Genomic DNA, 13,786 nt, shown 5'->3' on the forward strand with positions numbered 1-13,786 from the left:
ACCTCCTCTAGTGCATTGTTGAGATGTGTGATCTGGTAACCCTTCTCAAGGAATTGTTTAGTCAGGACGTTAGCCTGTATGAGAAATTCACCTGTGTCAGAGCAGTTACGTCTTAAACGAATATACTGACTCTTGGGCACTGACCTAATCCAAGCTTCATGATGGCAACTGTTTGTGGGGATGTACGAATTTCGGTCGGTGCTTTTAAAGTAAGTGGCCGTAGTGAACTGACCATTATCTATTCGAATGGTAAGGTCCAGAAAGTGGATATCATGCTGACTAGCTTCATAGTTAAGATGGATGCCCCTAGAGTTGATATTCAAATCTTCAAGAAAGGAGTCCAAATCAGATTTATCACCATCCCACAGGAGGAGGATTTCGTCTATATATTTTGCCCACAGGACCACTTGGGGTCTCTGTTGGGCATAGACGACATCCTCCCACAGGGCCATAAAGAGGTTCGCCAAACTGGGGGCGTATTTAGCCCCCATGGCGACCCCTCTATCCTGTTTGTAAAACTGGCCTCCAAACCAAAAATAGCTCCGGGAGGCAGCAAATTGGAGTAACTCCAGGATGAAGCAAGTTTGTTCGTCTACCAAGCCAGAATCACATCTAAGGAAATATTTGACCGCAAAAAGGCCTAAATGGTGGGGTATAATGGTGTAGAGGGATGGGACATCTGCTGTCACCATCCACATTCTCGGCTGGGGGGTAAGGACCGTCAGCAGGTTGATCACCTGACGAGAATCCTTTATATAAGAAGGCATTTTAATAACCAATGGTTGAAGGAAGAAATCAATGTACCTGCCCACCTGGGACGTGATTGAATCAATGCCACTAACAATAGGGTGGCCCAGGGGGCAGGTAGGATGTTTATGAATTTTCGGCAAATAATATATTACCGGAGTGCGGGGTGCCCTAGGTATTAAATAGGCCATTTCTTTCTTATTCAAAATGCCTAAATCAAAACCCTTCTTGACTAGAGCTTCCAATTCTTTTTTTTATTGAACTTTGGGATCTGACCTGAGAGGGGTATAAGTGTCTATATCACCTAATATTCTATGCATCTCTGTCAAGTAGTCACTTTTATTAAGAATGATAATCCCACCTCCCTTATCTGCAGGTCTAATAACCAGACCCTTATTTTTACATAAGGAGTCTAGACCTGCAACAAAATCTCTGTTTGTTTTCACCTGCTTAACCGGCAATTGGTCCAAGTCCCTGAGGACTACATCTCGGAAGACCTTCAATGAGGGGGCCAAGGCCCCAGGAGGGTTGAAGAGGGAAGCGTTTGAAAGCCCGAATGTGTAAAACTACTAGTAATGGTATAATTCTTCTGAATAGGATTTGAAGCTATATATCGTTTAATGCTAAGCTTCCTCATAAATTTATGGATATCCATGTAGGTCTGAAATTTATTCAGCCTACATGGAGGGGCAAATTTTAAACCATTATTTAAAACCAGCTTTTCAGTGTCTGTTAGAGTAACAGTGCTCAAAGTAAATATTCCGCTGTCTGTTATGATTTCTTTCTTTTTAGTTCATAGTTTTCTCCCTCCTCTGGACCCTCTTTTTGGTCTTTGGGCCTTTTTATACCCTGTGGGAGTTTGTGAAAACCCCAATGTTGGGTATGACTGGAGGGACCCGGACTCGCAAAATTGTCACCAGTACTAGGTTTGAGACTATGAGGTGGATTAACCAGACCAACCCCACTAGCAGAATTCTCATAGGGACCTTTCAAATCGCAGAGAGGATAAAACTGATTGGATGTACTTACATTAAATTCGACTTCATCTCTCCTCTCATAGGAGTTATTGGAGTCGAAATGGCGGAATGAAATATCATGTCTGTTTGGATACTTGGATCTAAGTGCATATTGGGTGTCATGTGTGTAGTGTGAACTACTTCCATAGCCCAAATCTCAAGGGTATGGGGAAAACCCTCCATTATTGGGATAATAATTTGGCTGTTCATGGGGTGCAAAGGGAGGATAGTCTTGGCTATTCCTTGGATTAGCATGGGGGGGGGTACTGACTACGATCAAAATTGCCATAGTTTCCTCCACGACCTCGACCAAAGGAACCCCTAGTCCCCCTTGTTCATTGGGGAACCACATGTTTCAAAGGAGCCACAGCCCTGCCACCACCTGGTCTATAGGGAGACTGATGGAAGCTTTGCCTACCTCTACGGGCAGGTCTAGGATAACCTCCTAGAGGTCGTATAGAGTCTGTTGTAGTTGATTGTGTGGGGGGGGGACTGTACCCTCACCAGCTAAAGCCCCCACTTCCATGGCATTATCCACTGTGTTAGCCTGTTCGGCTAGCAACTTTTTCTGCCATTCGAAGACTACCCCACCATGGTAGCCTGCCAGATCTCTATTATACTTTTTTTCTTTTTCATTTTTTGTTCTTTCTCCTCCTTCTCTAGGATCTTTAATAGTGAGGATGACTTATCTAGCTATTCCGCACCTTCTCTAAAGGGACTCAGTTTCTCTTTAATAATTTTGATCTCCTCATCCAACCGGGTGAGTTTCATATTTTTCCTCTCTATAAGGAATTTAAGGAAATCAATCCCTGCTGTATTGAAATATTCAAACCAGTCCTCAAGTTGGACATCACCCTTCTGGGGGCTGACCTCCCATCTAAGGCTGCATGGGACCATCTTGTTTTTTTTTTTTTTTTAAATCAAACAAGGTTTTTATTAAATAATTGGTGCATACATAATATGGTTACGTTAGCATTTTGACATTGTAACAGTATAACAACTATTATAACTTGAATAAAAATGACATTAAGTACAAACATATCTGACATGTAATGATATTCAAGGCATATATATTTGGTTTATATAGACTGCCCATCCATACTTATATCTATTAAATCACTCTGTGATCATATGATTACATTAGACACAGGTAGAAGATTCTTGAAGCCATCTATCCCAGATCTTGTTATACTTGGCTGGGCAGCCTCTGTTAATATATATACATTTCTTGTACGGTAATGTATTATTTATCTCCACCTTACATTCCACTACTTTAGGAGACTCTTGTCTCATCCATTTTTTCGCTATAACCTTTCTTGCTGCAAAGAGTGTTTCATGTAGAAAAGATTTTGTATATTTGTCAATTGTGTCTGGAACTATACCCAGGAGGCACTGTTTTAGGGTCCAGAGCTAGAGGTGAGCCCATTGTGTCGTGTAAAAGTGCCACAATTTGTCCCCAAAAGCCTTTTACCTTAGGGCATGTCCAGAGTAGATGGAAAAAAGTGCCTGTCTCTCTCCCACACATCTGACATGTGGTTTGTGTACGCTTATATCTTGCCACTCTGAGGGGTGTGAGATATGCCCTGTGGAGAATGTAGAGCTGCGTCAATCGATCTGAGAGTTTAGGAGATAGTTTTGCAGGTCACTAATGCCTCCTCCCACTCCTCGTCCTCCACTGGTCCCACCTCTCTCTCCCATCTCGGTTTAAGGTCATATGCTATTTTAGTAGCTACAGGGGTTAAAAGCAAATTATAAAAAGCTGAGATCAATTTATGAGAGTCTGTGCTCTTAATTATAGCTATAAGAACATTAGGTGCAGGGCTAGGGCAGGAGTCAGGGAATTGTGGTTGTAGCGCATAACGGATTTGTAAGAATCTGAAGAACATCTGGTCCTGGATTGTAAATTCTTCTTTAAGTAGTTCAAAGGTTTTAAGCTGCCCATCTTTTAATATGTGGTGTAGGTAAAATACTCCCTGTATGGTCCATATGAATGTGTCATGTATTTTTTTAACCCTTTCATGACTAAGCCTATTTTTGAAATTTGGTGTTTACAAGTTAAAATCCGTATTTTTTGCTAGAAAATTACTTAGAACCCCCAAACATTATATATATTTTTTTAGAAGAGAGTCTAAAGAACAAAATGGCGATTGTTGCAATATTTTTTATCACACGGTATTTGTGCAGCGGTGTTTTAAACGCAAATTTTTGGAAAAGTGACACTTTCATGAATTTTAAAAAATCCAAACAGTAAAGTTACCCTAATTTTTTTGTATAATGTGAAAGATGATGTTACGCCGAGTAAATAGATACCAAACATGTCACCCTTTATAATTGCACGCACTCGTGGAATGGCGACGAACTACGGTACCTATGAATTTCCATAGGTGACGCTTTAAAAAATTTTTACGGTTACCAGGTTTGAGCTACAGAGGAGGTCTAGGGCTAGAATTATTGCTCTCGCTCTGATGATCGCGGCGATACCTCACATGTGTGGTTTGAACACCGTTTACATATGCGGGCGCGACTTCCGTATGCGTTTTCTTCGCTGCGCGAGCTCGCGGGGACGGGAGCGCTTTAAAAATTTTTTTTTTTTTTTTTTTATTTATTTTATTTATTTTTGTACTTTTATAAATTGTGTTTAAAAATTTTTTTTTTTTTTTTACTTTTATTGCTGTCACAAGCAATGTAAACATCCCTTGTGACAGTAATATGTGGTGACAGGTACTCTTTATGGAGGGATGGGGGGTCTAAAAGACCCCCCATCCCTCCTTTACACTTCAAAGTATTCAGATCGCCGAAAACGGCGATTCTGAATACTGTGTACTTTTTTAAATTCGGCGCCATTGGCAGCCGAGTAAACGGGAAGTGACGTCATGACGTCGCTTCCACGTTTACAATTAGAAGGCTGGAACGAAGCCGCTCACAGCTTCGTTCCAGCCCGCCCCCAGCCGCCGGAGATTCCCGAATGGACACCGGGCCTCCCGATCGCACAGGAGGCCCGGTAACAGCGGCGGGAGGCGGCGGGAGGGGGGGGATGTCCCCTCCCGCTCCTCCGGTATAACAGCCGAGCGGCTTTTAGCCGCATCGGTTGTTATATTCGGGTAGCCGATCGCCCGCTGAAAACAACGGTACCGGGATGATGCCTGCAGCTGCGGGCATCATCCCGGTATAACCCCGGAAAGCCGAGGACGCATATGTGCGTTCGGTCGGCGGGAAGGGGTTAAACTCCTGGAGATTTTTGTTATGCCATAACGGCGTGTAGTCGTTAAACTGTGAAATGTCAAGTCTAGAAGCCGCTAAATTCCATATTTTCCTATAGTGATATAGCATGGTGTGTCTTCTTTCACCTAGTTCCATCCCACCCAAATCCGCTGCTATTGCGTATATCGGGTCTTTGGTGTACTGTGCCCACTTCGGACATAGGAGCGTGAGAAATCTCTCGCTGTCAGTTTTAACTAGGTGGAAAAGCTGGGACAGCTGTGCTGCGATGTAGTATAGGTTAAAATCGGGTAGAGCAGTGCCACCCAGATCAGTCGGATTTTTGAGGGCTTGCCATGCTAATTTGTGCCTATTATTACCCCACACAAATGACTTTAGGAGGGACTCTAAAGATTTAAAATGTTTCAAGGGTAAGTAAACAGGGGTGTGCCATAAAACATAAAGTATTTTGGGTAGTAGGATCATTTTGATTAGATTTATACGACCCCAGACTCCCAATGGTAATTTGGACCAGACCCGTATTTTATTTTTAACCATGGAAATAAGAGGATATATATTTAGGGACACATAGTCCGCGGGTGATCTGGTTATGTGGATCCCCAAATATTTAATAACATCTACTCTCTGAAGCGGGAGCCTGGTTTGGGATTCTGGGGGTGGGAAGCTGTCAATTGGTAGAATTTGGGATTTGTCCCAATTAATTTTCAGTCCTGAGAATATTCCAAATTGTTCTATCGTGCGGAGTGCATTGCATAATGATGGGCCTGAGTCTGCCAGGTATAATAGTGTGTCATCTGCATACATGCTAATTTTTTCCAGTCAGAGAGCCCATTCCAAGTCCTTTAATCTCTGGGTTTGCTCGAATGGATATTGCCAGGGGTTCTGCCGCCAGGACATACAGCAATGGGGATAAGGGGCAGCCCTGTCTCGTGCCTCTACTGAGGTCAAACAGCTGAGACGACCACCCATTAGCCACCACTCTGGCCCTAGGTGCCTGGTATAATAGTTGGACCCATTTAATAAACATCTTGTTTTTAACGTAAGTATTCAAATAGGCGATGTCCCACTGAGTGTGAAGCTCAGAGGTGGTGAAATTTTTTAGTCTCATGAAGAGACCACTCAGATCTCCCTCATCACCTTTATATGCGTCGAAGACTCCTTCGGTGTTAACCACCCTAGAGGCCCTATACTCAAAAATGTCCATATTGAATGGATGTACACAATAATTTAAACATTTTTACTGAAATCAAAATGATATTAAATATATACTAGAATATATTGGGCACACAAGTGAAAGAATGCTGTACCCAACCTATACCAGAATATATGGTGTGTTAATGTGAATAAACACCAATAAAACGGAAAATTGTATACTTACCTTCCGTAATTTTCCTTTCCTGACGCATCCCATGGCAGCACACACAATGGGTTGTGACTCCGCCTCCACAACCTGATAGGACTGGTTAGCTATAAGTTTTGAAGAGGAGCCCACCGCTGCATTCTTAGTAACTATCACCTTAGAAGGGTGGGTTTCCGTGTGCTGCCATGGGATGCGTCAGGAAAGGAAAATTACGGAAGGTAAGTATACAATTTTCCGTTTTCCTGACGCATCATGGCAGCACACACAATGGGAAATAACTCGCTACATGGGTGGGTGCTTTTAGAGCATTTTATTTACTCAGGTACAAGGTATAGAGGAGTTAGATTGAATGATTGATCTTCCGAACTCAACAGTGGTTAATTGAGCCGGATCTATTTTGTAGTGTGACATGAACGTGTTTTTAGAAGACCAAGTTGCTGCCTTGCAAATAGTTTCCGCTGACACTCTGCAGTACGCTGCCCAGGAGGTGGCCACTGCTCTGGTCGAGTGGGCTTTTAGACCATCCGGAATTGGGAGCGATTGTATACTGTACGTCCTCTTAATGATTTTAATCAACCAGGTCGCTATTGTTCTAGGGGAAGCTGCTTGCCCTTTTCTAGGGCCATGTGGAATGACTAGGAGGTTTTCGACCTTTCTGAATGGTTCAGTAGCTTCAAGGTAGGCAACAATGGTAGACTTGACATCTAGGGGGTGTGGATGCCCTTCATTAGAGAGAAAAACTGGAAGATTGATTTCCGAGTTAAAGTGGAAGGTAGACGTCACTTTGGGTATAAATCGTTCTGATGGTCTGAGGACAACTCTATCCGGGTAGAGAACTAGATGTGGTTCTTTAATTAATAGAGCGTGCATCTCCGAGACTCGTTTGGCAGACGTTATTGCGATCAGAAATGATAATTTGAGCGTCAGATCCCATAAGGATACTGATTGCAGGGGAAGAAATGGTTTTTTTGATAGAGCTTCTAACACGGTGGACAAATTCCAGGTTGGAAAGACTGGTTTTCTGGGCGGCCTTATCTTCATGCATGCCTTCAAGAACTGAACTATGAGCGGGTCTAGGGCCCATCTAGTTCCCATCATTGCGGACAGTGCCGAGACTTGTACTTTAAGAGTGCTCGCACCCAGGCCCTTTTCCAGGCCTAGCTGCAAGAATTCCAGGATATTATAGACTGAAGGAGATAACGGATCCCAAGAATGTTGCTGGGCAAATGCGGTAAATCTTTCCCAGATCCTGCTGTACGTGCCATTTGTTGATCTTTTTCTGGCCTGTTGCAGTGTGGCCACTACTCTGAGTGAGCATCCCTTATCCAGCAGCCTTTCCCTTTCAACCTCCATGCCGTTAGGTGTAAGCGTTCTGGTGCCGGGTGCAGGAATCGACCCTGAGAGAGTAACTCCGGACTCAACGGGAGCGGAAGCGGCTCTTCTGTGTTCAATTGTAACATAGTCGCGAACCAAGGCCTCCTTGGCCAGAAGGGCAGTACTGCTATGACCGTGGATGTCGAGTTCCTCAGCCTGGCCAGAAATCTGGCTATTAGGGGAATTGGAGGAAAAATGTATCCCAGGTGGAATTCCCATGGGTGGTGAAGGCAATCGATCCCTGCTGCTGTCGGATAATTGTTCCTCGCTAAGAATTGAATACACTTGTTGTTCTCTGGGGTTGCTGCTAGATCTATGTCGGGCATCCCCCATTTGTGGGTGATGAGAGCAAAGGCTTGGGAACTGAGAGACCACTCGTTGTTCGATACAAACTTCCTGCTCAGGTCGTCCGCTAGTTGGTTTTGTATACCCGGAACATAAATCGCCTTCAGATCCGTCAGGTAGATCTGAGCCCACTCGAGTATGGGACGCACTTCCTCCATGAGCGTCTTGCTCCTGGTACCTCCTTGTCTGTGGATGTAATTTACCGCTACTGTATTGTCTATACGTAAGAGAACACTTTTCCCTTCTAGGTATGGTCCGAATGCTAGAATAGCCTGCCAGGCGGCTCTGAGTTCCAGGACATTGGAGACTATGCCGTGTGGGCGGAAAGACCAACGTCCCTGTGCTCCGTGATGTTGGTAGTGTGCTCCCCATCCCTGAAGACTGGCATCCGTCGTGACCACTTCTGGTAGTGGAGGAACTATGGGACGACAGCATGATAGGTTGCTGACCCGTGTCCACCACCATGCCGATCTCTTTACTGCTTGGCTGATGATTATTCTCTGCTTCATTGAGGACCCGTCCCATTGAGACAGGAATGCGTTTTGAAAGACCCTTGAGTTCCACTGGGACCACTGGATCATTAGGAAGGTCGAGGACATGGAGCCCAGGATGCTCAGACACATTCTGGCAGGAAGATGTTCTGCCGCCAAAAGGTTCTTTATTTTGTGAATCAATGGGCCTATCTTCTCTTGAGGCAATCCGACCGTATTGGAACTGGTGTCCAATTCTGCGCCTAAGAAGACCATTCTTTGCGTTGGAACCAGACTGCTCTTTCCCCAATTTATTACCCAACCGAACTGTTGAAGTGTAGAAATTAGAACTGCTCGATGTTGGAGGGCAACTTGTTGGCTGTCGGCCAGGAGGATGATGTCGTCGAGATAGTGCAATACCCTTAGACCTTTTTCTCTTAGGAGAGCTATGATCGGGAGTAAGACCTTTGTAAAGGTCCTGGGAGCCGTCGATATGCCAAATGGAAGGCTTTGGAACTGGAAATGCTGATGACCTATTGCAAAGCGTAGGTATTTCTGAAAGGTTTGGTGCACCGGAATATGTAGATAGGCGTCGGACAAATCGACCGAGAGCATCCAGTCCTTTGTCCCTATTGCTAGTAATATGGACTGGAGGCTCTCCATTTTGAAGGATTCGACTGAAATTGTTTCGTTTAGGTCTTTCAAGTCTAGCACTGGCCTCAAATCTCCCGTCTTTTTTGCTACTAAAAAAAGCGGAGAGTAGAATCCTAAACCTCTCTGTTCCTGAGGAACCTCTATGATTGCTTGTTTCTGCGATAGTTCTTGAATATAACTGGTCAGAATCTTTCGTTTTGGTAGAGAAGATGGTGTTCTGGTCAGTCTGAAGTGGTCTTTTGGAGGTTTGTGTTTGAATGACCATCTGTGACCCTCCTGGATGGTGAAAATCGCCCAGGCATCTCCTATTTGATTTTCTCAAGTCTGAGTAAATCGCCTCAACCTCGCTCCTACTATCGCGGGCTGGGCGTGCACGCCATCAAAATGACTTCTGCTGCTCTCCTGAATTGGGGACTTTAGGTTTTTGCACCCTCACAAAGGACGACTGGGGATTTCGCCAATTTCGCTTGAATTCCCTTCCTGGTTTGTAAGATCTTGCCTCTCGGTATCTTTCTGGCAACTGGCGTCTAAACGGTGGATTTCTTTGTTTGGGCCTTCTATCGGAAGGGATGAGGCCAGACTTTCCTCCAGTAACTTTTGAAATCGCTGTGTCTAGTTTAGGGCCGAATAAGTTGGTGCCGTCGTAGGGAATCCTACACCAGGTCGACTTAGAAGTCGCATCTGCGACCCATGGTTTTAACCAGAGTGCTCTCCTTGACATTACTGAAGCCAACATCGCCCTTGCTGAAGATCTTATGATATCCACGGCCGCTTCAGCCACGAAGTCTCCTGCTAGGCTAAGTTCTTGCATAGCTGATATGATTTTTTCCTGATCCGCTGCCTCTAGCAACAATTTCTCAATGTTGGCTGCCCAAAAGGTAATCGCTCTGCCGACCGCTGCCAGAGTGATCGCTGGTCTGCATGCTCCTCCTGCTGCTGAATAGGCTTTCTTAAGATCGAGGTCTATTTTACGATCCATTACATCCCTAAAGGTAACGGCATCCTCGATCGGGAGAGTTACATGTCGCGCCAAACGCATTAGTGAGGAATCTACTACAGGAGCTGAAATTAGAGGGTTCACCATTGGTTCCCTTAATGGGTAGAGTTTTGCTATCCTGTTGTTCAGACTGGTTTTTTTATCTGGTTTCTGCCACTCATCCTTTATTAGCTCTTCTAGCTCTTCAATAAAAGGAAAGGTTTCAGGGTCTTTTTTCAGGTTAGGAAAATACTTTCTTAATTTGCGTGGTGCCTCTTTCTCCTCTTCCCAACCGATTGCCTCTTTTACAGATTTTGCGAAGGGGTCTATAAGCGCAAAATCAAACGAAGTGGGTATTAGAATTTCTTCCTCTTCTGGGGAGTCTTCCTGAAGAGTATGGGAGGCTGATGGGGAGAGATCTTGCGGCGTATAAGAGGTTGAGGCCATTGAAGCCTGTCTGATGGATTCGTGGGCTGCCACTTGCATGATAGACTCTTTCACAGATTCTTTTATTATATTGGATGCTTCCCTTGCATCCGCTTCTTTTTCACGGGTTGCTTCATCCAAACAGACTTGGCAGACTAGCTTAGCGGGTAGTGCTACTGCTCCGCAAACCCAGCAGGCGTTTGCCGCAGGATGGGTGCGATGGTCATCGCGAGCTTGGCGGGATGAAGTCTCATCTCTATGGTGGTGGGATGAGGTTCTTGACCGACTCCGTCTGGACTGAGAATGTTTTGAAGGTGATCGGTCCTTGCGTTTGGAGTGCGTTGATCTTGATGATCTGCCAGAGCTATCAAATAATATAGCATTAGTGGCAAGGCTCTCTTTTACTCCTCTTCACTACTTACCTAATGTCTGTCCCCCCTTACCTTGTAGCCCGTGGATGGTCTGCTGGAGCAGCGGCCTCCATAAAAAGGAGATAGAGTGTATCTGAAAGGAAAAAAGTTTGTATGTGTGTTTTTTTTTTTTTTTAAAAAGGCAGGAGGTGCCCAGAGAATAGAAATGCAGAGTTTTAGCAGAGAGGATGAGAGTTCCAGACTTACCAGTGTCAGGGATCAGAAAAATAAACACAAGGCAGCACTGTGGTGATGTTCTGGGGCTCACAGAGGCAAAATGACAGATTTCTTTCGTTTTTAAATATACCGCCGTCGCGGTGGCTCTGACGTCACGACCGCGCATGCGCAGTGGCCATTTGCGGTGTCCGGCGCCATCTTGGAATCTGGCGTGCCCTAACGCCGCCTATGTCAGATCCTGTGCGCCCTGGAGCCAGTGCTATGCATAGCTATGCATAGTAGGAAGACGCTGTGGGACTACAGCGCCCAGCACACCTGGAGCCCCCCTTACACAGATGTGTATAAAGAAATACAGCATGTCAGGAGAGGGCAGAGAAGGAAAGAAAGCTAGTACCTGGAGGCCGCTGCAGATGTCACCAAAAACCTCTTTAAGGTTTGTAAGGCACAGGTGGATTGTTTTGTTTTTAACCCCTGAGACCACCAGAGTGGGGTTCCCTTGCATAAAGCTCTTTTAGAGACTGTACAGCAGGGCTTCCAACTAGGAGAGGCTTGAACCTAGCTGGGGCGAAGCGGTAAGGGGTTCTTCAGCTTTTACCGGTCCAACCATCTAGGTGAGGAAAAAAAGGAGAATGCAGCGGTGGGCTCCTCTTCAAAACTTATAGCTAACCAGTCCTATCAGGTTGTGGAGGCGGAGTCACAACCCATTGTGTGTGCTGCCATGATGCGTCAGGAAAAATATATATAAGTGAATATCAAATATACCTACGTGTATAAATAGAAAAAGAGCTGCAGTGGTACAATCAATAAACAAGCATGGAAATGTTTATTTGGTTTCACTATAATTTTGTGGTATTGTTAACTTAAATACCAGTGTGTATTTCTCACAATTTCACCCAGGTACAGATTTTATAGTATTTGCCACATACATTTACACATATGGTTTTAGGGTATAGCGCAGTTCTCTTCTTTATCTTTTTTCCATATTATACAGGAGTTATGGTTATGTAACACCAACAGGTTGCAAGGTTTAGAAGCTTTGTAGTATTTATGGCATGCTTGTTGTGTGTATGTTTGCACCTCTTGTTTGTTTTTTGATTATTTTATTTATTTTTTAAGACTCTGTACCTATGGATTGGAAGGAGCTGTGATCCTGCCTTTTTGAAGGATGTTCTAGGCTTCCCAAACTATGCCTCCGTGCCACCAAAAATGGTAAGAGTCGCATGCACTACTTGTACCGCCAGTGTGTACAGCTTCCCAGTGAAAAACTTGTAGGTGGTTTTTCTTTCATAATCTGATGGGGAGAGGCACAGACTTAGGATTCACATCCAGAGACCACAGGGGTTGATTTTACTAAATCTGTAAAGAGCAAAATCTCGTGCAGCTCTGCAAAGAGAAAACAGTCGGCTTCCAGTTTTTTTTTTTCTATTACAAGGGATGTTTACATTCCTTGTAATAGGAATAAAAGTGACACAATTTTTTTTTTAAACAGTGTAAAAATAAATAAAATATTTTAAAATAAATAATAAAAATTAAAAAAAAAATTTTAAAACCCCCCTGTCCCGACGAGCTCGCGCGCAGAAGCGAAAGCATACGCGAGTAGCGCCCGCATATGAAAACGGTGGTCAAACCACACATGTGAGGTATCACAGCGACCGGTAGAGCGAGAGCAATAATTCTAGCCCTAGACCTCCTCTGTAGCGCAAAATATGCAACCTGTAGAATTTTTTTAAACGTCGCCTATGGAGATTTTTGAGGGTAAAAGTTTGATGCCATTCCACGAGCGGGCGCAATTTTCAAGCATGACATGTTGGGTATCAATTTACTTGGCGTAACATTATATTTCACAATATAAAAAAAATTGGGATAACTTTACTGTTGTTTTATTTTTTTATTCAAAAAAGTGAATTTTTTCCAAAAAAAGTGCGCTTATAAGACCGCTGCGCAAATACGGTGCAAAAAAAAGTATTGCAATGACCGCCATTGTATTCTCTAGGGTGTTAGAAGAAAAACCATATATAATGTTTGGGGGTTCTAAGTAATTTTCTAGCAGAAAAACCTGTTTTAAACATGTAAACACCTAAAATCCAAAACGAGGCTGGTCCTTAAGTGGTTAATTTAACAAGCTGAAGTTAGAAGCTGATTTGCTACCATGCACAGCTGCACAAGATTTGTCACTCTCTAGGTTTAGTAAATAGAGCGGAATTGATAAGTTGATTTTGTTTAAATATGTGATTAAAGATTTCTACTCTATTCGCTAAACAGGCCCTCATGATTAAAACTGTCTAAAAGCGAACTCTGGGGTGCTGCAAGGGTCATTGTTTAAAAAAAATCCCAGGATTCGGCTTTAAATTAAACATGAACTAAGCCGCTGCAGTGGCACTTTCCCGGCCTTGTCTTCCACTGTTAACTATTCTATTTGTTTTTCTTGTACATTTGAAAATGTACAAGTTGACAAAGAACAAGTGATGTGGAATTAGTGGGAACAGAGACCGCTTTAAAGGCAGAAGGATTTTTATCTTAATGCATTTTTTTGCATTAGGACAAAAAACCCTCTGTGCAGCAGCCCCCCTAATACTTACCTGAGCCCCATCTTGTTCCAGTGATGTCCACCA

At 43.9% G+C, this 13,786-nt stretch overlaps 1 protein-coding gene across 2 annotated transcripts in view; it reads left to right on the forward strand.

Moving 5' to 3' along the window:
• SEC24B (SEC24 homolog B, COPII coat complex component) overlaps positions 1 to 13,786 on the forward strand; it is a 124,753-nt gene that overhangs the window by 103,465 nt on the left and 7,502 nt on the right. For both annotated transcript variants that reach the window (XM_073602251.1, XM_073602260.1), the window contains one exon: positions 12,291 to 12,383. In XM_073602251.1, the coding sequence (XP_073458352.1) occupies positions 12,291 to 12,383 (93 nt within the window). The remainder of the gene's footprint in view (positions 1 to 12,290; positions 12,384 to 13,786) is intronic.

This window comes from Aquarana catesbeiana, linkage group LG01 (genome assembly GCF_042186555.1).
Source record: "Aquarana catesbeiana isolate 2022-GZ linkage group LG01, ASM4218655v1, whole genome shotgun sequence".
In the NCBI taxonomy this organism is placed as follows: Eukaryota; Metazoa; Chordata; class Amphibia; order Anura; family Ranidae; genus Aquarana; species Aquarana catesbeiana.